The sequence below is a fragment of the Melospiza melodia genome, chromosome 27, assembly GCF_035770615.1.
Source record: "Melospiza melodia melodia isolate bMelMel2 chromosome 27, bMelMel2.pri, whole genome shotgun sequence".
NCBI classification, from domain to species: domain Eukaryota; kingdom Metazoa; phylum Chordata; class Aves; order Passeriformes; family Passerellidae; genus Melospiza; species Melospiza melodia.
This window is the reverse complement of record NC_086220.1, coordinates 8,427,685-8,455,078: the sequence shown is the minus strand read 5'-3', so window position 1 is coordinate 8,455,078 and position 27,394 is coordinate 8,427,685. Positions and strand designations below refer to the sequence as shown.

Below are 27,394 nucleotides of genomic sequence, written 5' to 3'. Positions count from 1 at the left end.
CTCCACCCAATTTGCTCGGATTTTCCCCTTTCCTGAAATCGTGATGTGCTGGAAAAGTCGGGAAAATCCATCCTTGCATGAATGGTGAGTGCACATCCTGAAAATTCCGGGATAAAACTTTTGGAATTCACACACCCTTTCAAAAAAACCAACAAAACCCAAAAAACCACCCCAAAAAACCCCCCAAAAAACCCAAACCAAACCAAAAAACCAACCAAAAAACAAAACAACCCAAACAAAACCAACCAAATAAAAAAAACCCCAAACCAAAAAACAAAACAAAAAACCCCCCTAAAAAACCCCAAAAGAAAGAAAAGGACAAAAAAGCACCAGGGGGCTGTTAAGAAAAAGCAATGCAAAAATCGAGATTTTTTTATTATTTGGAAGTCCAAAATCGAAAATAGCTTTGAAATTCCGCAGGGAACGCCGGGAACACACGGAAAAGCCTCATATACAGAGACAGATAAATTAACTGGGAATTCTGCAGACAAGCCAGGGGCATGGAGAGATTCCATATGTACATTTTTATGGAAACCATTTATACACTTTATTACATTTACAAAAAAAAGCTGATTTTTTTTCCACTACTTTTTTTTGTTCTTGTTTTTCCCTACGATAATGAAAAAAAAATTACATTTTGTTTTTTTATTTATTTTTTAGCTGTACAAACTTTTAATTAATAAAAATATATCTCTGTACAAAAGAGGGATTTGAGCTTTTTTTGTGGTTTTTTATCTTTTTCTCATTTTTTCCCTTTTTTTTCTTCATTTTTTTCCTTTTTTCTTCATTTTTTTTCCCTTTTATTTTCATTTTTTTCCCCTTTTTCCCATTTTTTTTTTTTTTTACCATATGCAAGTCCTCTGGGCACAAGGATGGAGAATGGCATGGAGCAGATCTCAGCCAGCTTGCAAAAAAATGGGATAAACCCCTTTTCCCACTTCCTTGGACAACAGCAGGAGTAGGGAATTCATGGATCCAAAGCAGCAAATTCCATTAAAGTCAAGCTCCCCCTTCTCCCTGCCTGGGTGGTTTTAAATATTTTGGATTTATTTTGCACTCCTGACATGAATTTCTCCTGGATTTTCCATGGAATGAGTGGGAGCCAGGTGTGGGAGGATTCCCTGGAATTTGGGGAAGAGCCTGGATGGATCCAAGCTCTGCTTCCAGGGATTGTTGGAATTTTGGGGCCTGGAATTGGGATTGGGACGTGGTAGGGCAGGGGTTTGGGGTGGGTTATGGGGTTTTTAGGGATAATGGAGCTTGGAAAAGATCAGGGATGGGCCAGGAGAGCCCAGTGGAGGCAGGGTGGGATCCAAGGATTCCAAGGGATTATCCCAGCCTGGTTCCAGCCCTGGGAGGATGGAAGGGGGACAAGGGAAGAGGGGAATATTCCTTTGGAGTCCCAATGGGATTGACACCATCCCAATCCATCTGCCCATGGAATTTCACCCTGGGATCCTCCCTAAATCCATGTGGGAACATTTCCCTGACCCCTGCCCACCCTGGATCAGGGCTCAGGATCCAGCTCCCACTTCCCAGGGAGAAATCAGAGCACCTTGGTGGGATTTTTAGGAGAAGTGACATTTTTGGGAGGACAGGTGGCATTTTTTGGCAGGCTGGGAATTCTGCTCCCTGTGGGAGAGCCAGGAGTAACAAAAATAAAATACTGATGTATTTACACCCAGAAAATCAAGGATAAACCAACAAAAATTCCCAGATTATCCCAGGCAAAGCTTCAGGGAGGAGAAGATCCATGCTGGAACTGGAGCATGGATGGAAACCCCCATTCCAAAGGGTTCATCCTGATTTTCCTCGGAGCCTCCTGGACTCAGTGACCTGGGAATGGCACTTCTGCCTCCCCTGATCCTGAAAAAAGTGACTCCAAGCAAACTTTGGATCACAAGGATCCAGAGCCTTCCCTGCTCCCACAAAATCCCAGGAAACCTCAGTGCCCCTGGGAAATAAAGGGAACAGCTCAGGATGGCAATTAAAACTCTTCTGGCATTGCCCTTTGGAAGATCAGTCTGGAAAGGGCAAAGGATTTGGGAAGCTTTTGGGGGAATTAGTGTTGAGCTCTTTTCAGAGAGGATTTTTGTCCCTTTGGATATTCCTGTCCCTTCAGGAATCACCTGGCAGTGAATTCCTGATCAGGGATTTGGGTCCAGCTCAAATCAGGGGGAACATGGGGCAGGAAAAAACCCAGCTGGGAATGCCCAAAGGAAAATCAAACACAGGGAAAAGGGAAACTTTTGGGAAGGTCCCATTTGGAAAACTCTTCCTGGGGTAGAAAATCCAACACAGAAATAACCCAGAGACCCAAATGCAGAAACCCCAAATCCTCATCCTGTCCCATCCAGGTGTTATCCATAAATTCAGCCAGGAATGCCCAAAGGAAAATGAAACACAGGGAAGAGGGGAAAAGCTTCCCAAGTTTTGCATTTGAAAACCCTTCCTCTGCTCAAGCCCTGGGGTAAAAAAATCCAACCAAGAAATGACCCAGAACCCCAAATACAGAAACCCCAAATCCTCATCTTGTCCCATCCAGGTGTTATCCATAAATCCAGCCAGGAATGCCCAAAGGAAAACCAAACACAGGGAAGAGGGGAAAAGCTTCCCAAGGTTTGGAAAGCTCCACTTTCAAAACCCTTCCTCTGCTCAAGCCCTGGGGTAGAAAATCCAACCAAAAAAATAACCCAGACACACAAATCCTCATCCTGTCCCATCCAGGTGTTTTCCACAGAATCCAGCACCTTGTGCACAACCTCTTTGTGGCCCAAGCTCTTCCCAAAGTTTGGGAGGCTGGGGAAAGCCTTCCCACCAGCAGGCCTTCCCGAGGTCTGGGAGCGGGGCCGGAGCAGAACCTTTGGCTTGGAGATCCAGCAGGATGGAGGTTGGAGGTGGATCCAGCAGCCCCTCGGGAATTCCAGGGAGGTGCAGCAGCTTCCCCGCGGCCTCGGCGGGGCGGGAGCAGGGAGGTGGGGAGGGGATGGATGGATGGTGAGGTGGGAATGTCATCCACGCTGGACACCGGCCACGGGAATCTGGGGAAGCAAGGGGGTTGGTCATGGCACATGGAAATTCTGGGGAAGGGGCTTTGGTGTCCTAAAATTGGAACATTCCAGATGGAATATTCCCTGCATTCCATGATCCCATGAGAACCCTTCCAACCCCACACATTCCATGATCCCAAACCCTTCCAACTCCCCACACATTCCATGATCCCACGAGAACCCTTCCAACTCCCCATGTTCCATGATCCCAAACCCTTCCAACTCCCCACATGCCACAATCCTATGAGAACCCTTCCAACTCCACACACTCCATGATCCCATTAGAACCCTTCCAATTCCCTGTACTCCACAATCCCATGAAAACCCTTCCAACTCCATGCATTCCATGATCCCAAACCCTTCCAACTCCACGTTCCATGATCCCAACCCCTTCCAACTCCCCACAATCCATGATCCCATGGAACTCCACACATTCCATGATTCCAAACCAACTCCCCACATTCCATGATCCCATGAGAACCCTTCCAACTCCCCACACACTCCACGACCCCAAACCCTTCCAACTCTCCAACATTCCACGATCTCATGAGAATCCTTCCAACTCCCCATGTTCCATAATCCCAAGAGAACCCTTCCACCTCCCCACTCACTCCATGACCCCAAGCCCTTCCAACTCTACTCACTCCGTGATCCCAAACCCTTCCAATTCCCCTCATTCTATGATCCCATGATGATCCCATGGGTACCCTTCCAACTCCCCATGTTCCATAATCCCATGGAAACCCTTTTAACTCCCCACATTCCACGATCCCATCAGAACCCTTCCACCTCCCCACACATTCCATGATCCCAAGAGAACCCTTCCAACTCCCTCCACTCCATGACCCCATGAAAACCCTTCCAACTCAAAGAATCACAGAAATTCAAGGCTGGAAGAGACCTATAAGATCATCAAGTCCAACCCATGTTCTAACTATTCAACTAGATCATGGCAGCAAGTGCCACATCCAGTCTTTTTTTGAACTCTTCGAGGGATGATGACTCCACCACCTCACTGGGTAGATGATTCCAGTATCTGACCACTCTTTCTGTAAAATACTTCCTTCTTAATTCTAACTTGCATCTCCCTTGACGCAGCTTGAGACTGTGTCCTCTTGTTCTATCTGTTGTCGCCCGGAGAAAGAGACCGACCCCCAGCTCACCACAGCCACCCTTCAGGAAGTTGTAGAGGGTGATGAGGTCACCCCTTAGTCTCCTTTTCTCCAGGCTGAACAACCCCAGCTCCCTCAGTCATTCTTCATATGGCTTGTGCTCCAAGCATTCCATGATCCCATGAAGATTCCCATAAGAACCTTCCAACTGCCCATGTTCCATGATCCCAAGAGAACCCTTCCAACTCCCTGCACTCCATGATCTCATGAAAACCCTTCCAACTCCCTGCACTCCATGATCCCATGAAAACCCTTCCAACTCCCTGCACTCCATGATCCCATGAAGATTCCCATAAGAACCCTTCCAACTGCCCATGTTCCATGATCCCATGAGAACCCTTCCAACTCCCTGCACTCCATGATCCCATGAGAACCCTTCCAAATCCCCACACTCCATGACCCCAAACCCTTCCAAATCCCCACATTCCATGAGCCTGTGGAAACCCTTCCACCTCCCCACACACTCCATGCCCCCAAGCCCTTCCATCTCTACTCACTCCGTGATCCCAAACCCTTCCAATTCCCCTCATTCTATGATCCCATGATGATCCCATGGGAACCCTTCCAACTCCCCACACACTCCATGATCCCATAAGAACCCTTCCACCTCCCCACACATTCCATGATCCCAAGAGAACCCTTCCAACTCCCTGCACTCCAGGATCCCATGAGAACCCTTCCAACTCCCCACACTCCATGATCCCATGAGAACCCTTCCAAATCCCCACACTCCATGACCCCAAACCCTTCCAAATCCCCACACTCCATGACCCCAAACCCTTCCAAATCCCCACATTCCATGATCCTGTGGAAACCCTTCCACCTCCCCACACACTCCATGCCCCCAAGCCCTTCCACCTCCCCTCATCCCATGGCCCCACAGCCCTGAGGGCCCGCCGGTGGCCGCGGGGTGGCCGTGTCCCACTCACCGCGCGGGGCCGGCGCTATACGGCCGTGCACACCGTGCTCACTGTGAACTCGGCCTCGCCTGCCATGATGTCTGAGGGCTGCAGGTTCCTGTCGTACATGGGGTTCTCAAAGGTGCCCCTCACGTTGGTGTTCTCGTGGCCGGCGTAGCCGTTGAACGGGACTTTGGGTCTCCTCCTGTGGCATCGGGGACAAAACCCACACAGGTGATGTCACTACAGGACACGGAACACACAATGCACGCACAGTGCTGCTTTCAAGGTGAAAAAAGGGAAATTTATCTTCTGATTCTAAAATTTATATGTTTCCAAAAGTGACAGCGGGTTGGAGGGTGAAAGTGCCACCTCTCCAATGACGCTGGACAAACCAACAGTCCAGCAAATTTCTCCTCCTCCATAAAAGAATGCAAAACAATGAGTTATTTACAGAAAGTGTGTGAGAAAGTTTGTTACAAGAATGTAAACTCAGAAGGCTTAGAAAATCTTAAGAAATCAAGATGACAGCCCTGAGGGAGGGCACTGACAGGGGAAACCCGTGGGGATGGGGCAGGAAAATCCATCTGGGGGTTTGCAGCATTGATCAGGACAAAACTGAATTTACACCACATTCAAAGCCATGGGGAGGGGGGGGAATTTGCTTTTTAACCTCCCCAATGTAGCCACAAATCCCATTAATGGCCAGAAAAACCATTGCTCTCCTCTCCCAAATCCCAAATCCAAAGAAATGCTTTATTTTTCCCACCTCCTGAATTAAACCAGCCCTAAAAGGAGGATTCGAAGCCCAGCTCACTGATACTCCTCTCAAATCCCTGAATTTCTTTCACCTTTTGGAATTACTCTCCCAATCTCCCAAACCCTCTTTGTTGCTGTCCCATCTCCTGAATGAAACCATTTCTAAAGGTGGGAATTTTAAGCCCAGCTCACGGATATATCTCTCAAATCCCTAAATTTCTTTCACCTTTTGGAATTCTTCCCCCAAAACCATGTTTGCAGAGATAAAGCACAAACCCTGCAATAACCTCCCAAACCTTCTGTTTTTGTCCCACCTCCTGAATTAAACCAGCCTTAAAGGAAGGGATTTTAAGCCCAGCTCACTGATATTTCTCTCAAATCCCTGAATTTCTTTCAGCTTTTGGGATTCTTGCCCCAAACCCACCTGTGTTTGTAGAGATAAAGCACAAACCCTGCAATAATCAGGGCGATGAAAGGCACAAGGATGGCGGCTGCCACGGAGCTGCTGTTGGATGCAAAGTGGTGGCCTATGGATTCAGGATCATTTTCCATCATGCTGATGTCTGCAACACAGCAGAAAGAAACACATTTCCTTCATTTTCCTTTCACATTTCCCACATTTCCAAACCCCTGCTGGGGGAAAAGGCTGTGGCTCAAAGTACAGGTGGCACCAGCAGCAAAATGAGTGAAGTGGTGCTGGAAAATGGAATTTAAAAATGGATGTGCAAGGATGGAGATCCAGCCTATTAGGTCTCATAATTTATTTACATCTGCAATTAAAGAGAGATATAAATTGATTTATTTTGCCAAAAAAGTCCAACGTGGATGCATGAAGTTGGGCTTTGAGGAGACTCTGAAATGCTGCAAAAACGTGCATCCATAAAGGTGATGAGATTCCAGCAATCCTGAGGGATTAAAGAGCTCAAACTATGCTTTAAGTGGTATTTAGGAGCTTAAACTTTGGGGGGTTTAAGCTCCCAAGAGCCTCTGTGATTTCTGATGGAGACACTTGCTGTGATGAGAACGGGATTTGGGCTTGGCAGGGATCTGGGAATTTGGTAAAAAAAAATTCCAGGTGTTGTTTGTGCTTCCAAACTCTCCCTGCTTCGGACAGCAGCCTGGTTATTCCTCATTTTATTCCCAAATTATAAATTTTATCCTTGTGATGTTTGTTTTGTGCTATTTGTTTTGTGCTGTTTGCCTCCCACAAACCTCACACCAAGTTCAGCAGAACTCGAAAAGCGCCAAAAATTCAAGTGAGGGATTGGAGAAAAATTCCCTGCCTGGAAACCCCCAACCAGGCCAAAATGGAGCTTCTGGAATCGAGGGGAAAAGTGCAAATCCAAGGAATTTTACCAAGTCTCTGGAGGCCAAACTGCCCGAAGCCTTTGCCACGCACAAAGCCCTGGTACACGAAGGTGCCACTCGAGGACTCCGACGAGACCTGTGGAGAGTGGAAATCAATGGGTTTATCCAATTTTCCCCTGGATTTAACACCCAGTTCATCCCAGCCCCTTCCAATCGCATTAATTTGATGCAATTCCCCAGAAGATTCTGGCATTTTTGAAGAAGTTTCACCACCCAACAGCTGAAAATTCTCCATTGTCAAAGGAAGGGAAGCTAAAAAATCTTGTTTGTGATAAACTGGAGAGGACATTGCTGATTCCAGAGGGAGAGGGAGAAAAGTGGCCATGGGTCCGTTGGATCCACATTTTTTCCAAGCTCCATTGGAACCCTAAAGGGTTTGGGAAACTCCCAGACACAGGTAAAGGGTGAGGAGTAGGGAAAATCAGCTTTTCCAGCAAGATGTTGAGCAGATGTAAAACACCCACAGGGAACAAATCCTGTTGGTTTCTCCTCCAGCATTATCTGGGAGACGATGGATTCCAAACCCCAGGGCAATAAAACCAACCCCCAGCTGCAGGAGGAGCTGTCACCTGCTGGAAAAGTGCCACATGTCCCCTCCCAGCTCTGGGAATTATCCCTCAGCTCCAGGGAAGGGAAATCCAGGCTGGGACAGCCATGGCAGGGTGGGTTTTGTTCACTCACGTGTCCATCCAGGGCCCATTTGTCATTCCTGAACTTGTTGGCAAAGATCTCCAGTGGCCCCATGATCTGGTACACCTGGAGCAGCAGGTGCACGTCTTCCTTCTTGTAAATCCCTGGAAAAAAATAGGGATTTTGTCAGCTCTGGTTTGAAATAATTGAGTGGGAGAGCAGAGAAACTACGTCAGGATTTGAGTTGGTGGTGGGAAACACAGCCCAGGATACTGAAGGTATTTTCCACATGGGAAAGGACTCAACTGAATATTTAATTAATATTCAGGAGGGCAGGGACATGGAGCACTCACGGAATCATGAGCTGGAAGGGACCCCTAAGGATCATCAAAGTCCAGCTCACATAATTTCATGGTTTTTACCCAAAAGCTCCAAGTCCTACCTTGGACACCTCTAGGGATGGGCACTCCAAACATCCCTGGGCAGCTTCAAGGTGTTTCCATGGAGAAATATTCCCTAAAATCCAACCTGGCACAGATTGAGGCTGTTTCATCCTGGCAGCAGAGCCTGACCCCTCTCCCGTCAGGGAGTTGTGGGGAGCCCCCTGAGCCCCACCAGGAGTTCTCCAAACCCTTTTCCAGCTCCATTCCCTTCTCTGGACACACTCCAGCCCCTCAATGTCTCTCTGGCCATGAGTGACCAGAACTGGACACAGCCCTAGAGGTGTCCCAGTGATGCAGACAGGAAGAGAAATTATAAAAGAAAGGCCTCATAAAATCAGGCCTAAATTAATAGCTGCAAGTTCCCATGAGAAAACAATCTTGGTATGAAAGATTCATTAACACAAAAATCTATTCCTAGAGTGAAAAATAATTGCACCAGTATAAACAATAATAGCTGTCTCATGAGAATCAGTAGAAAAAATATGTAAACTAACTAAAAATACAGAAGTTTGACAAATATGCAAAATACCTTGTACTGACCCATAAATTAAGCATGAATGTATTGTCCACCAGGAAGATTTGACACAGTACTGATAATACTATAAAATATACATAGGTTATATTTTATAGTATTATATATAACATAACCTTTCATAATCCTATAAAATATAACCTATCCAATCGAGAATTGGCTTTTATCACAACATCCCAGCTGTGCTCTGGGGTTTTGGTTGTTAATTGCTGCCCCGAGATGTGCAGGATGTCTCTGCTTCAGCCCGTGCAACTGAAGAACGAGTCTGGACTCTTCACTTTTCTGTCTTGAGGTTGTTTATTAATTCTTACCTATAAAATTTTCTTTCTGCCCAGCCGAGATCTGCTCAGCAGGGCAGCCACAGGCACTCTGTGTTGTCCTTTTATACTACAAACTACGTATAACATATTTACACTTAATTTCCAATACCCATCACCTATGTTAGACAGTGCACTTCTACTCTAAACCAACCCCAAAGTGCCAACATCACTGCAGAAAATGGAGAACAAGAGGAAGAAGAAGAAAGGCTGGACATGCCCAAGTTCCTCCATCTTGTCCCCATAACCCCCATACCAAAAATCCTAAAATCTACATTTTCACCCTGTGATTATTTTGTTATTACACTATTCAAAGCTGTGTGACTTTCAGGTCCTCATACAAAGCTGGTAACTTGCTCCAGGGGTCAAAGTCAAATCCCCAGGTGTTCTGGGCTGTGTGCCAGGGTCTCCGAGCCCCCAGGCAGAGTCCTTGGCAACTCTGGACATCCAGAGGGATGGGGACACAGGGAACTGCCCTGGCAGTGCCAATGCCACCCCCTCCCAAAGGTCACATTGTCTGTCCCTCACCTGACACCTGGAGCTCCACCCCGCTGTGGTCAATCAAGGTGGCGTTGACCTTGCTGGTGGCAGGGTCAAAGCTGGTGACAGAGAGCATGGCTGGCTGCTTCTTCCCCATGTACTCGTAGGAGCCTTTCCACAGGGAATTCCTTGCAAACACATCTGCAGGCACTGGAATTACAGCAGTGGGAGATGTGAAAGAAAATACCAACCCAGCAGCATTTCCATTTTTTCAGGGGGAAAAAATAAAACAGAGCAGGATTTCTGCTTTCTTTGAATTCACTGATAATAATTAGATTGTTTTAAAAATTTAATATTTAAAAATATTTTGTATTTTAAGTATCTTAAATCTCACCTGCTCTGAGCCATCACCATGAGGGACAAAGCCAAAACCAGTGACTTTAACTTGGCTGTTGTGACCAAAAACACAAGGATAGTTTAAAAAACAAACCAGCCCCAAAATAATTTATTAGAGAAAGTTCAAATAAACTTATTAGGAAAACTTAAAATAAAAAAGGATAAATGTACAGGAAGGGCTGGAATGCTGTGGGGAGAGATATGGATCTTGATGTCCAGCTCCTGTAAGGTTCCTGTTTGTTCTCCAGGGAATAGGATGGGGCACATGGCAGTTTCCAGAGTGTGAAAAATGCATGTATTTTATGATTGGCTTTTCACAAATATTAAAATGAATATTATATGTGTTGTGTTAGAAAGTGATGCTGGATTAATTCTCTTAAGCACTGTTAAATATAGTTTTAGGTTATAACAAAATGCTAAAATAAAAACGATGCTATGTAGGATACTTTTTTAAAGAAAGGACTCGTAGTGAGACAGCAGCCACAAGACACCTGAATCTTTCAGAGAAACAGAATTTATTCCTCTTATCAGAAGAAACGAACTTCTTCCCACCTCCAAGGTGCTGTTAGGATTTAGAGGAAGAAGTAGGCACTGACCAGACAGAATCCTGTGTTTGAATGAAATTTATGCATCATGTATGAAGTGTATGAATATGCAACAGGCTATTGCTTATAAAGGCTAATCCTCTGTTAATGTGGGTCCTTTTTTGGGTACATAGACTGTCCATAACTCTTTGTCTCTATTGTTTCATATCGTCCTAATCCAAATTGTCCAAATCATTGTTACTCAAATTATATTACTATTTTTATAACCATTTTATTACCATTAAACTTTCAAAACTTTAAAACCAAGCGACTGGCATTTTCCACACAGAGGAGGGCATTCAGGAGGGTGGATCTGAGGGGGTATCAGGGCTGTGCCCATGGGGAGGAGCCCCCTGAGCCTCACCTGAGGCCTTGGCGAGCGGCGGCTCCCGCGCGGTGCCCACGGGTCTCCCACTGGGCCGGACATCGGCTGGGACAGGGGACAAAGCACAGCTGGTCAGCATTGCATTATATTGCATTGCATTGCATTGTATGGTATGGTATTGTATTGTATTGTAGTGCATTGCATTGCATTGCATTGCATTGTATTGCATTGCATTGCATTGTATTGTATGGTATGGTATTGTATTGTATTGTATTGTAGTGCATTGCATTGCATTGCATTGTAGTGCATTGCATTGTATTGTCTGGTATGGTATTGTATTGTATTGTAGTGCATTGCATTGCATTGCATTGTATTGTAGTGCATTGCATTGCATTGTATTGTGTTGTATTGTATGGTATGGTATTGTATTGTATTGTAGTCCATTGCATTGCATTGCATTGCATTGTATTGTATTGTGTTGTGGGGTCTGGCACTGCCCACCCCAGAATTCCTGAGGCTGGAAAGGCCCCCCAAGGTCACAGAGCCCAGGCTGTTCCCGATGCCCACCTTGTCACCCAGCCCAGAGCTCTGAGTGCCACATCCAGGCTTTCCTTGGCAGCTCCAAACCTCTCTGTGCAGCCCCTGCCAAGGTCTGACCAGCCTTTCTGTGCAGAAATTTTCACTAAAATCCAACCCCAAACTGCCCTGGCTCAGCCTGAGGCCATTCCCTCTCCTACTGTCCCTGCTCCCTGGGAGCAGAGCCCAACCTGGGGCTGTCCCCTCCTGTCAGGAGCTGTGCAGAGCCACAAGGTCCCCCCTGAGCCTCCTTTTCTCCAGGCTGAGCCCCCTCAGCTCCATCAGGACTTTTCCAGCTCTGTTCCTTTCCCTGGACACTCTCCAGCCTCTCCATGTTTCAGAACTGGACACAGCACTTGGGGTGTCCCTCACCAGTGCCCAGGACAGGGGACAATCCCTCTTCTGCTCCTGCTGCTCCATCCCTGATCCACCATGGGCACACCTGGCTCATGGCCAGCTCCTGTCCCTCAGCACCCTCAGGTCCCTCTCTGCCTTTCAGCCACTGTCCCCAACCTGTCCTGCCTTTCCCTCTGCTCCAGGAAAGTATCCAGGGTCACACTCCAGGAGAGCTACAGGGCTTCATTTCAATGGATCAGAACATGTTCCTCATCTGTTCCTCATCCAAGACTCTGTGGCAGGTAAAATGTGAGGGGGAAAAACAATTTTTGTCCTGTTCAGATTCTTCTAGACCCAAAAACTCCCCAGAAGATCCCCAGGTGGCTCTTTGGAGGTGGCACCTGAGTGTTGGGTCACAGGTTGGACTTGATGACCGCAAAGGCCTTTTCCAACCATGTTCTGGGATTCTGCAGTGGAGACCAATGATGGAGACCCTCCTACAAAATGAAAATCAGGCTGGGCCATCCCACAACTTTTAAGGGAACAAAATCACAGCTGAAAACACCTCCCCTCTCCTTCCATGGAGTTCTGACTCCAGAACTGCATCTGGGGTTTATCTGCAGGCTGAAAACCACCTCTGAAGCACCTCAAGGCCCAGGATCTCCACAACCTGAGAGCCTGGGGAGGGTGTCAGAGCCCAGCTGGTGCTGCCAGCCCCTCACCCAGGCAGATGGGGGGCTTCCCTGTCCAGCTGCCGTCGGCTTTGCAGGTGCGGTGCTCGGAGCCCCCGGTGAGGTAGAAGCCGCTCTGGCAGGAGTAGATCAAGGTGTAGCCCAGGGAGGGCAGGTCCAGGGCACCCACGTTGGCATGGGATGGGGTCTCAGGCTGCTTGCAGTGGTGGGCTGGAGAGGACAGGGAGAACAGGTGAGAGAAACCACCCAGGTGGGCACGGGGAGAGTGAGAAGTGACACCGTGACAGCAACAGGGGAACCCTCCTGAGGAGTTTCAACACCACAGCTCACAGGGATTTTTCCCAGTTGGAAGAGCTTCCCATGCTGGGTTTCTGCTCCTGAAAGCTGAACCAGGCTCCAGCTGATGAGCTGAATATCGGGATTGGCCACCCCCATTTTTAAGGGAAAAAGACAAAACCAAAAGTTGCTGAAGCACCTCTGAGCCCAGAACTGAGTGCCAGACTAAAAACTGCCTTTGCAATCCCCAGTTCTCCCTAAAATGCAACACATTTCCTGCAAGGATTCCTTTTGCAGAGCCTGGCTGAGGGCCCCAGCTCCCTGTGGCATTCCCAGGACTCACGGACGCAGTCGGGCTGGACGCCGCTCCACGTCAGGTTGGGCAGGCAGGTCCTGGTGGTGGAGCCCTGCAGGAGATATCCCTTCTGGCACCTGAAGAACAGGATGCTTCCCACCTGTCCCAACAGGAGACAATCACTCAGCTTCCCAGGGATTCCCAGACCTTCATTCCAACCCCTTGTCACCACCTCACCCCTCACGGGAGCAGCTCCACTCCCAGCTGAGCAAAAATCCCATTTATGGTGTCTCCAAATTAATTAAGCATAAAATAAATGAATTAAACTTCAAGATTAAGGTGACTAATTAACAGGGAAATGGAAGGATCCACTCTGGCATCCACTATCCCAGCAGGGAATGGGTGGGAATGGAGCCCCCCAAGCGAGCCACTGTGGGATTTTTGTCCCCATTCCAACGATTTCCTGCTGGATGAGAGATGGGATTAGCAAAAGCACCTGCAGGATTTGGCCTGAAAATTAATGGGAATTAATGTGAATAGCAGAAACTATTAATTAGCAGCGTAATTAATTTCAGATACAATGCACTGCCTAATTAATGCTGTGCAAACCCACTCTGAGGGCAAAAGGAGCACATTGGGGTGTCCTGCTCCCAGGAGGAGACAGGAATCCATGGAAGGACACATGAATCCATGGGATGAGACATTAATCCATGGAAGGACACATTAATCTATGGGATGAGACATTAATCCGTGGAAGGACTCATGAATCCATGGGATGGGACATTAATCCATGGAAGGCCACAGGAATCCATGGGATAACACAAGAATCCATGAAAGGGGACATGAACTTATGGGAGGACACAACAATCCATGGAAAGATGCAAGAATCCATGGAAGAAGGACATGAATTCATGGGAAAAGACATTAATGCATCAGGGGAGACATGAATCCATGGGAGAACATGTGAATCCACAGGCTAACATGTGAATCCATGACAGGAGGCATTAACTCATGGAAGGACACAGGAATCCATGGCAGGAAACATTAATCCATGGAAGGACATGGATGCATGGGAGAACAAAATAATCCATGAGAGGAAACGTGAATCCATGGGAGAACACAATAATCGATGGGATAACACAGGAATCCATGGGAGAACACGTGAATCCATGGGAGAATATGTGAATCCATAGGATAACACAGGAATCCATGGGAGAACACGCGAATCCATGGCAGAATATGTGAATCCACGGGAGAACATGTGAATCCATGGGATAACAGAGGAATTAATGGGAGAACATGTTAATCCACGGGATAACATGTGAATCCATAGGATAACACAGGAATCCATGGGAGGACACGTGAATCCATGGAAGAATATGTGAATCCACGGGAGAACATGTTAATCCATGGGATAACAGAGGAATTCATGGGAGAACATGTTAATCCATGGGATAACATGTGAATCCATGGGAGGACACGTGAATCCAGGCCAAGGACAGAGCAGGGCTGGCTTTGTGGCACACCCCTCTTCCATGGCCATACCTGGTATCCCTGGGAATTGTTCTGCATCCCAAAAAGAGGCACTCCAGGATCTGCACACGTCGTGAGGCTGGGATCTGTTAAAAACAGGGAAAGGATTTATGGGAAAGCTCAGAGGCCCTCCAGGCACACGGGTCCTGCTGTACCTCTAGAACACAAATGGGATTTGCCTCTGAAGGAACACACAGCAACAAGGAGAACACACGGATCTTCCTGCTCCTTAAATCCCTGCCTGCTGCAGCACAAAGCAACCAGAGGCACTTCATCCCTCAGGAGAAAAACTGGGAACACACACCTTGGATCAGGACAGCCCTTCCTGACAGCCACACCATGCCCTCTGCTCCCAGGGACCATCCCGAAGCTCCAAGCACTGGCACCATGATATTTCATGACAAATCCCTTCTCCTGAGAAGCTGGGAAGCTTCAGCTTCTCCATGTTTTGCTCCTCTGGGATGTGGCCTGGAGATTGTTTATCCCAACATGTGAATTGTTTTTAATTAACGACCAATCACAGCTGGCTGTGTTGGACTCTCTGAGTCTGTCATGGGTTTTTATTATTAATTATTTTCTGGCCTTCTGATGTCTCCTTTCTCTTTGTTTAGTATAGTTTTAGTATAGCATTTTCATATAATATATTGTAATATAATGTAATGTAATGTAATGTAATATAATATAATATATATAATATAATGTAATGCAATATAATATAATATAATATAATATAATATAATATAATATAATATAATATAATATAATATAATATAATATAATATAATATAATATAATATAATTTTAATATATAAATATATATAATTTATATTTATTATATAATTATATTTATATATAACTATAATAACATATTTAGAAATATGTTTAATATGATATTTATATTATAATTAGAATATAATTAATTAATAAATATATAATATAGTATAATTAATATATCTATATTGTATCTATAATAAATATATTATTATAATTATATTTATAAATACAATTTTATTAATATTAATATATAAATATAAATATATAATGTATAATATAATGTAATATAATATAATATAATATAATATAATTTTAATATAAATATAATATAATTTTAATATAGATTTAATATAAATTTAATATAAATTTAATATAATATATATTAATATAATTTCATAATATAATAAATCAGCTTTCTGAGAACTTGAGAGTCAATTCCCATCTCTCACCTCATCCTGGGGACCCTCACGACACCAAAACAAAGCACCACGGTCACCCCGCTCTCCTCCCTGCCCTCTGCTCCCACCCTGTCCCGCAAGGACCCCCAAAGGGTTGGGACTGGAGGTGAAGGGAGCCCCCAAACCCTTCACTGAGCCCCCCTCACCGATGCAGCTGGGCTGGGTCCCGCTCCAGGTGCCGTCGGACTGGCAGAACCTGCGCGCCGACCCCACGAGCACCAGCGGGGCCAGGCAGGAGAAGGACACAGACGAGCGGTAGGTGAAGCCTCTGTCCTCCCTCCTGCCCTGGGCTGGGGTGCCCGGGTCCCCACAGAACACGGCTGCAACGGCAAAGGGACAAGGAGGTGGCCACAGAGCCCTCGGGAATGCCACATCCCATCACAGCCCATCCAACTCCATGATCAGCTTGGGAATCAGGGGTGGCTGAAGGTGCTGCTGGCTGCATTCCTTGTAATTATCTCCTTTTGTCGATGGTTGTTAATTAACTTCCACCTTCTCCCCCGGATTTCCCTTTTCTTCCCCCCTCTTTTTTCTCTCCCTTAATTGCACGGTGTCACTTTGTTCCTTGGCTCTGTATCACACGGAAAGCCCACTAATTATCCCGGATCCTGGGAAAGGTGTGAGGAACAGTGAGGGGTTTGTGGGATTTAATATGAAAATGGATATTGTGCAGCTGGAAAAGGGACTCAGAGCTGCCTTTAGCATCAGGAGATGCTAATTCCCTTTTTTTAATTCTCTTTTTTTTTTGGTGTTTGCTGTTGTATCAACCCACCCAGCCTTCACAAAACATTCCCAACTTCTGCTGCAACACGTTCTGCCGCAACACGGTGCCTTTTGCCCCAGGATTTTTTCGGCAGTTCCAGGAGTGCTGATTGCAGAAGATTGGGTCACTGAGGGCAAACACCCAGTTCTGAGGATGTTTTGTAGGCAGGAACATGGAAAATGCCTGGATTCATCCCAAATGTGGCATCGCCCCTCTGTCACAGGGGTAGAGTGACCACCTGTGTCCCTGCCTGCACTTCACAGATGCCAAACCAAAGTTCCCAAAAAACCAAGCAGGTGGGAGAGCAGCCAGACTTTGGCTCCAAACTCTTGAACCATCCCCATAGCACCAAAAATTCCCCACTCCAGCTGCTGGAAAACTCCATTTATTAACGGGGCACAAAGCACAGCAAGAACCTGTGCTGCTCAGTGACGCAGAGCTTGGGGAAAAAACTTGGAAAAAGCCCTAAAAAGCTGGATTTGAAGCAGAATCCTGGTGGAGGAGAGGGCAGGTGGCTACTCACGGAAGCACTGGGGGATCTCCCCGCTCCAGGAGCCGTTGCCCTCGCAGGTGAGCACGGCGGGCAGGGACAGCTGGTAACCCTCCAGGCAGGCGTAGCTGACGCTGGAACCCCAGCTGAAATCTGACCCCACCACCTTCCCGTTGGGAATGGCCTGGGGAGCTCTGCAGGTGATGGCTGGGGGAGGAGGAAAAGGAAGGAGAAGGAGGAAAAGGAGGAAATGGAAAAAGGAGGATGACAAAGAGAAGAAGGAACAGGAGAAGAAGGAGGAAAAGGAGAAGAAGGAGGAGAGGAAGGAGAAGAAGGAGGAGAAGGAGAAGGAGGAAAAGGAGGAGAAGAAGGACAAGAAAAGGAGGAGAAGGAATAGGACAAGGAAAAAAGGAAAAGGAAAAGGAAAAGGAAAAGGAAAAGGAAAAGGAAAAGGAAAAGGAAAAGGAAAAGGAAAAGGAAAAGGAAAAGGAAAAGGAAAAGGAAAAGGAAAAGGAAAAGGAAAAGGAAAAGGAAAAGGAAAAGGAAAAGGAAAAGCCGAGTCAGGTCTCTCCACGTCTTAATTATTTCCATTAACAAGCAAATTCCACACAGGGGCGAAGTCACCTCCTGCTCTCCAAGAGCATCTCCCAGGATTGGCACAAAGTGGGGTCAAACCCTTCGAAGTTTGGAGTTAAATCTCAAATAATGAAATATCCCATGGGAAGGGATCCATGAGGATCATCCAAGCCCTGGCCCTGCACAGACATCCCAAAATCCCACCCTGTGCATCCCTGAGCGCGTTGTCCAAATATTCCTTGAGATCCTGGGGCTCTGCTCAGTGACCCACCACCCTCTGGGGGAAGAACTTTCCCCTCAGCATCTCCACAAATCCGATTTTGAAGTCAATGCTCATTCTCAGCTGAAGGTAAAAATCTGCCCTGACATGGTGTGAAAGCTCATCCCAGATTTCCCCGAAGATTCACACATTTTGGACAACCTGGCTGAGGCTCAGACGAGCAGTTGAAGCCACAACCTGTCGGGTTTTCACCCACTCTGGGGTGTTTGGAGATGACATTTTTGCAGCACTCTGCTCTTCAGCTCAGAGCAGCCAAACCTGTGCCTCCAAATGAGACTCTTGGCCACATTCTGGATCATTTCTGCAGCATTTGCTCAGTGCCGAGGATGAAAAAGGAGAGGAAGAATTGCTCTTTACAGCCTCTGAAGGAGCTGGAGTGCATTTGAGGGTTTTTATGTGGCCTGTTTTTATATCAGCTCCGTGACAGGTGAATTTTCCAGATTTTTAAAGGAATGCAGAGATGCTGCCACACATTTTATCTGCGCTGGGGGGTGAAGAAAACAGATCCAGCCTGCCCAGCCACTGTTTTCCTATTTCCCTTTTCTATCTCTGAACCACAGGAGCCATCTCAGAATAATGAAAAGACTCGCAGGAAACATTTTTCAGATGTTTCTGGGTGATGCCAGCACAGCGTCTGCTGGAAAAACACAATATTTCATCTGAGCCTGATCCGAGTTTTTTGTGCAAAATCACTTTACTCCCTGGGCTTTGAAGGAGAGCAGCAACTCCTTCCCTCCCTGCCAGGCACAGATTGATAGCCCCGAGCACAGCAAAGTGTTGCTGCTTCCCTGACAAATGCCAAACTTTGTGCGTGGAATGAAGGAGATGAGGAACGCCCAGCCAGGCTTCCAGGGAAACTCTGGTGGCCTCCAAAACTTGTGTCCTGCAGGGTTCCTTACCCTTGCAGACGGGTTTGGTGCCATTCCAGGTGCGGTCTTTGGTGCAGGTGAGGGCAGCAGCTCTGTCTGACTCCATCATGAAGCCGGGAGTGCACTGGAACACCACGGATTTGTTGTAGGTGAAGTCACTGCCCAGCCTCAGCCCGTTGGCCGGCACGCCGGGGTCTCCACAGTTGATCACTGCCAAGGAAGGGGAAAAGGAGAATTCCTGGCAGCTGGAATTACGCCTGGGACGGTCCTGAATGTTTTTTTTCCAGGTGGGGTTTAACCAGTTAAATGTGGAGCAGGTTTGCAGCCTGTGATTTGGATCATTTGTCCTTGGTTCCCCAGCTGGAACAGGAATTGCTTTGTCTCCCTGCTCTGTGCACAGAGCTCACCACCCCTGATATGAACCCCAGACCCACCCACTAAAGCAGCACAGAACCTGAGAAATATCAAAGTTAAAACCCTGAGGCGGCCACCAGTGCTCACCAGTGCACTCGGGGCTGGTCCCAGTCCAGGTGCCATTGACGGTGCAGTGCCTGCTCAGCACCCCAGTGGAGTAATAACCCTCCCTGCACTGGTAGATGATGGAGCTGGAGAACACCAGGCCGTCGTTGAAGATCACCCTGGCATTGCTGGGAGTCCCGGGGTTCCCGCAGGAAATCACTGCCAGGGGAAACGGGGAAATTCAATTAAAATCACCCAGAAAGCACAAACCGACCCCCAGGGCTCCGAGGGGCTCCTCCTGCGTTGCCTGTGCTCAGGAAAGGCAAGTTCTGGGGACATGAGAACACTTCTGGGGACATGAGAACACTTCTGGGGACACCACAGCCATTCTGGGGACATCAGAGCAGTCCTGAGGATATCAGAGGAATTCTAGGGACATCAGGGCAATCCTGGGGACACTGGAGCAGTTCTGGGGACACTGGAGGCATTCTGGAGACACCTGAGCAGCTCTGGGGACATCAGAATAGCTCTGGGGACACTAGAACAGCCCTGGGGATACCGGGGCAGCTCTGAGGACACCAGAATGGTTCTGGGGACACTGAGGCAGTCCTGAGGACACCGGGGCAGCTCTGGGGACACTGGGACAGCTCTGGGGACACCAGAACAGCTCTGGGGACACTGGGACAGCTCTGGGGACACCAGAATAATTCTGGGGACACCTGGGCAGTCCTGGGGACCCCAGGGCAGCTCTGGGGACACTGGAGGTGTTCTGGAGACACCAGGGCAGCTCCGGGGACAGCAGAATAGCTCTGGGGACACTGGAGCAGTCCTGAGGACACCAGAATAGCTCTGGGGACACCAGGGCAGTGCTGGGGGCATCAGAGCAATTCTGGGGACACTGGGGCAGCTCTGGGGACATCAGAGCAATTCTGGGGACACCGGGATAGTCCTGGGGACACCAGAACAACTCTGGGGACACCAGGGCAGTTCTGGAGGTACCAGAAGAGCTCTGGGGATAGTGGGGCAGCTCTGTGGACACCAGAAGAGCTCTGGGGACACTGGGGCAGCTCTGGGGACACCAGAAGAGCTCTGGGGACACTGGGGCAGCTCTGGGGACCTCAGAGCAATTCTGGGGACACTGGGGCAGTCCTGAGGATGGTGGAACAGCTCTGGGAACACGGGGGCAGTCCTAGGGACACCAGAACAGCCCTGGAGACATCAGAGTGATTCAGGGGACAGCAGAACAGCTCTGGGGACACAGAAGAGCCCCGTGCGCCGGCAGTACCTTCGCACTCGGGCTGCGTGCCGCTCCAGGAGCCGTTGGCGTGGCAGAGCCTCTCGGAGGAGCCGCGCAGGGAGTAGCCGGGCTCGCAGCTGAACCGCACCACGCTGCCCACGCCGAAGGCGTCCCCCAGCCCGATCCCGTGTGAAGGGATCCCGGGGTCGCCACACACGCCCTGGCTGCCCCCTGCCAGGAGAGCACAGAGTCACCAGAGCCACCGCGGATGGTGGCTCCTGTCCCTCGCCGCCCTCAGCAGAGCGGTGGAATTCCAGATTAAACATCCCCTGGTGACCCCCCCCCTGGTTTTGAGCTGGGTGCAAACACGGTCACAATTCCTGAATCCCAAGGTGGAGGCTCCAGCATCAGCCCCAGGGATGTTTCCCCTCCATGAAGGAATTCCCATGTGCTCCAAGCCAGCCCTGAGCAGCTGGGACTCAGGGAAGAAGGAGGGCTTGGAGCATGGGAGGAAGGGAAGGGGAAAGGGGAAAGGGAAAAGGGAAAAGGGGAAAGAGGAAAGGGAAAAGGGGAAAAGGGGAAAGGGGAAAAGGGAAAAAGGGGAAAAGGGGAAAAGGGGAAAAGGAAGGGTTGGGGACATCTAAGGAAGGGAAGTTCAGGGAAGTTCAGGAAAGGTCTGAAGGCGTCTCAAGGCACAAGGAGTAGGTGACAATGGGTGGGAGGTGATGACCATGAACGAGTCACCATGAATGGATGACCATAAACGGGTGACCATGGCTGGGTGACCATGAAAAGGTGACAAAGAACAGGTGACCATGAATGGGTGACCATTAATGGATGACCATGGCTGACTGACCACGGCTGGGTGACCATGAACAGGTGACCATGGCTAGGTGACCATGGCTGGGTGACCATGGTGACTATAAATGGATGACCATGGCTAGCTGACCATGGCTGGGTGACCACGAACAGGTGACCATGAATGGGTGACCATAAACAGATGATCATGAACTGGTGACCATGCCTGGGTGACCATGAACAAGTGACCATAAACGTATGACCATGGCTGGGTGACCACGGCGGGGTGACCACGGCCAGCTGCCGGTGTCTGTGTGCCCCCCAATGCCCTCCCCAAGCCCCCTCACCCGAGCAGTGTGGCAGGGAGCCGCTCCAGCGCCCGTCCAGCTGGCACATCCTCGTGGCATTGCCCACCAGCGTGCGCCGGCCCAGGCAGCTGTACCTGACCACGGAGCCCACCGTGTGCTTGTCCCCCGAGATCTGCGCGTGGGGAGGGGACCCGGGGTGGCCACACGACACCACTGCAACAGAGACACGGCTTCAGCACCCGGGGATCCAGAATTCTGGCTTGGGGGCACCTTAAATGTCAGTTAATTCCAACCCTTTCCATGGGCAGGGATGGTTTTCCCTATCCCAGGTTGCTCCAAGCCCTGTCCAGCCTGGCCTTGGACACTTCCAGGGATGGGGACACTTCCAGCTGCTCTTGGCACATGTGCCAAAGCCTCCCCATCCTCACAGGCAAGTTCAACACACAGGAAACAAAAACATAGGAAAATCTCCTTTTTTTTTTAAATTAGAAACCCAGAAATCCAAAGAATCAGTGGTAAAACTGACGTGGGTTTCCAAATGTCAACAAATCCTCCAAATCCCAACAATTTACGGGAGATAAAATGGAGGAAGGAAATCCCTTGTACTCAAGGGGGCTGAGGGAGCCTGGGATTGGGGTTTTGACAGGAATTCCCTCCCAGCTGTGAGAATATGGATCATCACTCACCAGCTCCCCAGGATCCATGCAAGGGGTGAGGAGAGGACAAAAGGAAAGGAAAACGTGCCCAAAACTGCTCGGTAGGATTTGGTGTGGAGGGATAAACGTGAAAAAAGACAAAAGGAACAATCCCAGCTTTGGAACAGCTGAAGCCAACTGGAATTTCTGGAGCTGGGCAGGGAATGGGATTGCAGCTGGTTTAGTGCCCAAAGGGACAAACTGGTCATGCTGGGGTGGGGCTGCTCCTGCCTGCACCTCCCTAAGGCAGCTAAAATCCACTCTGGATCCCAAATTCCCAGTGTAAGACTGGGACCCACTCACTCAGGTGAGCCCTCACTCAGGTAAGCCCTCACTCACCCAGGTGCACCCTCAGCCACTCAGGTGAGCTCTCCCTGTGCTCCAGAGCTGCTCCTGCCCTCTCCACCTGTACTATCCCAGCTGAATCCTCTCCTCAAACCCCAAAACCCATCAGGATTCCACCTGGAACCCCCAAATCCATCAGGATCTGCCTGTCCCTACATAGAGAATGCCCTCCAGCAGGATCCTCTCCTCAACCCCCAAAACCCATCAGGATTCCACCTGGAACACCCAAAATCCATTGGGATCTGCCTGTCCTTACAAAGAGAACGTCCCTAGCAGGATCCTCTCCTCGAACATCAAAATTCATTAGGATTCCACCTGGAATCCCCAAAATCCATCAGGATCCACCTGTCCCTACACAGAGAATGCCTTCCAGCAGGATCCTTTCCTCAAACCCCAAAATTCATTAGGATTCCATTCAGAATCCCCAAAATTCATTGGGATCTGCCTGTTCCTATACAGAGAATGCCTCCAGCAGGATCCTCTCCTCAAACCCCAAAACCCATAGGAATTCCACCTGGAATCTCCCAAAATCCATCAGGATCCACCTCTCCCTACACAGAGAATGCCCCTTTTCCTCAAACCCTAAAATTCATTAGGATTCCACCTGGAACCCCTAAAATCCAACGAGATCCACCTGTCCTTACAAAGAGAACCCCCTCCAGCAGAATCCTTTCCTCAAACCCCAAACCCCCTTCCCTGTGAAGCTCCTGAAACCACTGGGACCATTCCCATGTGGATTTTTTTGGGGTTGATGAACTTTCCCTCACTGCTGACCCCCACAAGATGGGCTGGACAGGGGAGAGGGTTGGGGCCACTTACAAAGGCACTGGGGGAGGGCTCTGTCCCACGTGCCATCGCCCTGGCACGTCAGGACGTGCGTCCCCAACAGATAAAATCCGTGGCTGCACTGATAGGACACGGTGGTGCCGAAGCTGAACCTGTGCGGGCCGCTCGGCTGCACTTGCCGCACGCTGTTTTCCAGGTGCCCGGGGTCAGAACAGTTCACAACTGCAAACAGACAACAGAACAACACCCAGAAAATAATGGGAAGCGAAAAGTGAGGCAGAAAATGTGGGGTTTTGAAAAAAAAAAAAAAAATGGTGGGAAGTTGAAGATTTTATGCTGATTTAAGGTTTTTTATTCCAACCCCCTCCCCTCTGAGATTTTTGAGGGTGGGAGTGGAAAAATTTCTTGTGAAAAAGGGAGTCCAGGGAATCCTATAGGTTGTCATCCAGCAGCAGAGGCTGGATCTCCAAATTGGGATTGATATTATCCAGCTGGGAATAACTGATCCCAAACCGGGATTTTTTTGGGGATAATTGATAATCCAGCATGGCCAGAGATCCTGGATTAGGGGGATGCAGAGGGAGGGAGTGCAGGAATGGGAGGTGATTTGGGAAGTGAACCTGAGTGCTGATCCCATGGGGAAAGAGGGAAAAGGGGTCTGCACAAAGCTGTGGGAAGATATTTCCTGGGAAAATAAATGAGGAGGCTGGACAAGGTGATTTGGGGGGGAGCAGAGGAGAGATCCTGATTTTCCATGGACATGGATTGCGACCAGCAGGGTGTGTTTGTAGGGCTGTGCCTGCCTTTAACACCCTCTGACCCCAAATTTGGGGCTGATCCCAAATTTGATCTGATCTGTGCCTGCCTTTAACACCATCTGAGCCCAAATTTGGGTCTGATCCCAAATTTCCAACACGCTCCAACTCCTTGGAGAACGCATCGAGGTGAGGAAATCCCGTGGGATTTACAGCATCCCTGGCATCTCCAGCCACATCCCCTGGGTGGTTTCCAGGGATTTCTGGCTTGGGATCATGGAGGAATCCCCAAGGACGGCCAGACTGACCTCGGCAGGAGGGCAGGGTGCTGCTCCACTGGCCGTTGGCCAGGCACTGGGATTGGGAAGCTCCCTCCAGGCGGAACCCAGGGTTGCACTGGAATTTGGCCACGTCGTTGAGGTTGAACTGGGAGCCCTGGGTGAGGCCGTTGGGGGGGTTGCCAGGGTGGCCACAGGTGATGGCTGCAAGGACAAAATGGAAATGTCACTGGATTTATTCCTGGAGAAAAAGTGGATTATTCATTGCAAAAAAGTTCTGGAGGTAGGAGAGCATAAAAAACCCCCACATCAATCCCAAAACCCAAAGATTTGGGGACTGCTATGCTGAGATACAGGATCATAGTGAGACAAAGGGATTTATTTTTAGGTTTTATTTGCTCCAGGAACTCCCTGCATCCAGGAATTCCCTACATCCCTCTCCATGCAGCCGAGTGCCAGGATCCTGCTGATTTACACCATGTATCCCTCTCCAAAAATCCCAGCTCCTGCTCTTAACCCCACACCACCCCAGACATCCCAAACTCTGTTGTTCCCTCCCTCTCTCCCTGTCCCCCCATGGCTGAAGGAATGGCAAGTACTGATGAACACAAGAATTTAAGAACAGAAAGATTTGATGGACAAGTAAAATACCTTTTATTAACCAATAAAGTAATTGGCCAGAAAGCTGCCAACCAACTGGAGTCACACACGAGTTGTGTGACTAAAACTACATAAAAATGAGTTATGGGAATAAAGAATAGGATTTTTCCTGCATGAAGAAAATGGAGTCTTGATAACAAAACATCCCAAAGATGTGTGCATGGTCATCCCACACCTCGTGGGTGTGAGCTCTGCCCAAACCCTTCCAGGCCCTCCAGGCTGGGATGTCCCCTCAGGGCTGAAGGAATGACAAGTACTGACGCACACAAGAATTTAAGAACAGAAAGATTTGATGAACAGTAACCAATAAAGTAATTAGCCAGAAAGCTACTAACCAATTGGAAAGACACATGAGGTCTGTAAAACTGCATAAAAATGAGTTATGTGAATAAAGAATAGGTGTTTTCCCTGCTTGAAGAAAATGGAGCTTCGATAGCAAAACACCCCGAATGTGCGTGCACGACCGCCTCACACCTCAACCACCCCACACTTTGGGGGGGTGAGCTCTGCCCAGCCCCTTCCCCAACCCCTTGCAGGCCGGGATGTCCCCCCGGGGTGAAGCAATGACAATACTTACGCACACAGACAGGCGTTTTCCCGGACCAGCGGTGGTCCTGCTGGCAGATGCGCACGGACATGCCGATGAGGCGGAAGCCGGGCTGGCACTGGTACACCACGCTGCCACGGTAGTTGTAGTTCTCCCCGTTGATCTGCCCGTTCACAATGGGGCTGGGCACGCCACAGTGCCCGGCTGGAGGGGACAGAACAGCAGCAATCAGCTGGAGAGCCCAGCAAAGGAAGCATCGCCCGGATCTCTGTGGGGTTGGGGTGAGGAGAAGCCCAGACTGGGTGGGAATGCAAGGGTTGTCCACAAAGACACCTTCCGCCATCCCTGGTCATTCCAAGCCCTGTCCAACCTCTCCTTGGACACTTCTAGCAGCTGTAGCTTCTCTGGGCATGGATGGGGCTCGCGATGCCCAGACTGGGTTGGGTTGGAATGGAACATAAGGGTTGTTCATAGGGACCCCTTCCACCAAGCCCTGTCCATTCAACTTCTCCTTGGACACCTCCAGGGATGGGGCATCCACAGCTTCTCTGGGCATGGATGGGGTTCACAATGCCCAGACTGGTTTAGGTTGGAAGGGACCATAAGGGTTGTCCACAGGGACACTTTCCACCATCCCTGGTTACTCCAAGCCCTGTCCAACCTCTCCTTGGACACTTCCAGCTGTGGATGGGGCAGCCACAGCTTCTCTGGGCATGGATGGGGGTTCACAATGCCCAGACTGGGTTGGGTTGGAAAGGAAAGCAAGGGCTGTCCACAGGCTTCCACCATGCCATGTCTAACCTCTCCTTGGACACCTCCAGGCATGGGGCAGCCCCACCTTCTCTGGCCAATCCATTCCATGCTCTTTATAGGGAAGAATCCACCCCAATATCCATCCACACCCGTTCTCTTTCACCTCCAGGCTGTCACCTCAACACTCTGCAGTCCCAACCAACTATCCTCACCCCAAAACTCTCCCAACACCTCACGCCTGTGGAGGATGCAGGAATCCAACTCTGCCTCCCTTTTACACCCCCTTCAAACCCCGCAGGGTGGATGTCAGTCCCTAAACCCCCTGCTCCCTCCCAAGGAGCCTTTCCCACACCCATGGATGCCACAGGAGCTTCCCAAAGGTACCTACCCAGACACCTGACCTCAGCCCCGCTCCAGAGCCCGTTGGCCATGCACTCCCTGACCCGGGAGCCCACCAGGGTGTAGCCAGTGTTGCAGGAGAAGATGGCAGTGGCCCCGTAGCTGGTGAGGGTCCCGATCTTGTTCCCGTTGGGAGGCGTGGGCAGGTCCCCACAGGAGATAACTAGGACGGAACCCAAAGGATTAGTGAGAGAACAGGTTGGGTTCTGAAGGAATGCATCCAGGCACGGCACCAGGAGTTGCTGCTGGAGTGGGGAAGTTCATTAAATAATCCCAGGAATTGTGATAATTCCAGAGCCATCTTAGACGAGGTGACAAAAATAAGAGCTGTTCATATTTATGCTTCAGGACACGAGGGAAGCACTAAAGACAGGCTGGGAAGGAACCAAAGGAGTTCAACACCAGAACTTCCTCAGACAGGAATATTTCTCTGTCATTAAGCCTGATTCCCAGAAAACCCACAGAATCATGGAAGGGACCTTAAAGGCCATGATGGGGACA

General features: G+C 49.0%; 1 protein-coding gene across 1 annotated transcript in view; it reads right to left on the bottom strand.

Annotated features, from left to right (window-relative positions):
• Positions 1-338: 338 nt before the first annotated feature.
• Positions 339-27,394, bottom strand: part of CSMD2 (CUB and Sushi multiple domains 2) — a 261,846-nt gene continuing 234,790 nt past the window's right edge. The window contains 20 exon segments of the mRNA XM_063177637.1: positions 339-3,041; positions 5,152-5,326; positions 6,305-6,443; positions 7,237-7,324; positions 7,930-8,042; positions 9,699-9,860; positions 10,995-11,060; positions 12,590-12,769; positions 13,179-13,290; positions 14,676-14,749; positions 16,042-16,215; positions 17,182-17,355; positions 18,904-19,083; positions 19,375-19,551; positions 20,618-20,800; positions 21,715-21,888; positions 23,535-23,723; positions 24,565-24,738; positions 25,772-25,945; positions 26,883-27,056. Of these exon segments, the coding sequence (XP_063033707.1) occupies positions 5,167-5,326; positions 6,305-6,443; positions 7,237-7,324; positions 7,930-8,042; positions 9,699-9,860; positions 10,995-11,060; positions 12,590-12,769; positions 13,179-13,290; positions 14,676-14,749; positions 16,042-16,215; positions 17,182-17,355; positions 18,904-19,083; positions 19,375-19,551; positions 20,618-20,800; positions 21,715-21,888; positions 23,535-23,723; positions 24,565-24,738; positions 25,772-25,945; positions 26,883-27,056 (2,867 nt within the window). The 3' untranslated portion in view covers positions 339-3,041; positions 5,152-5,166.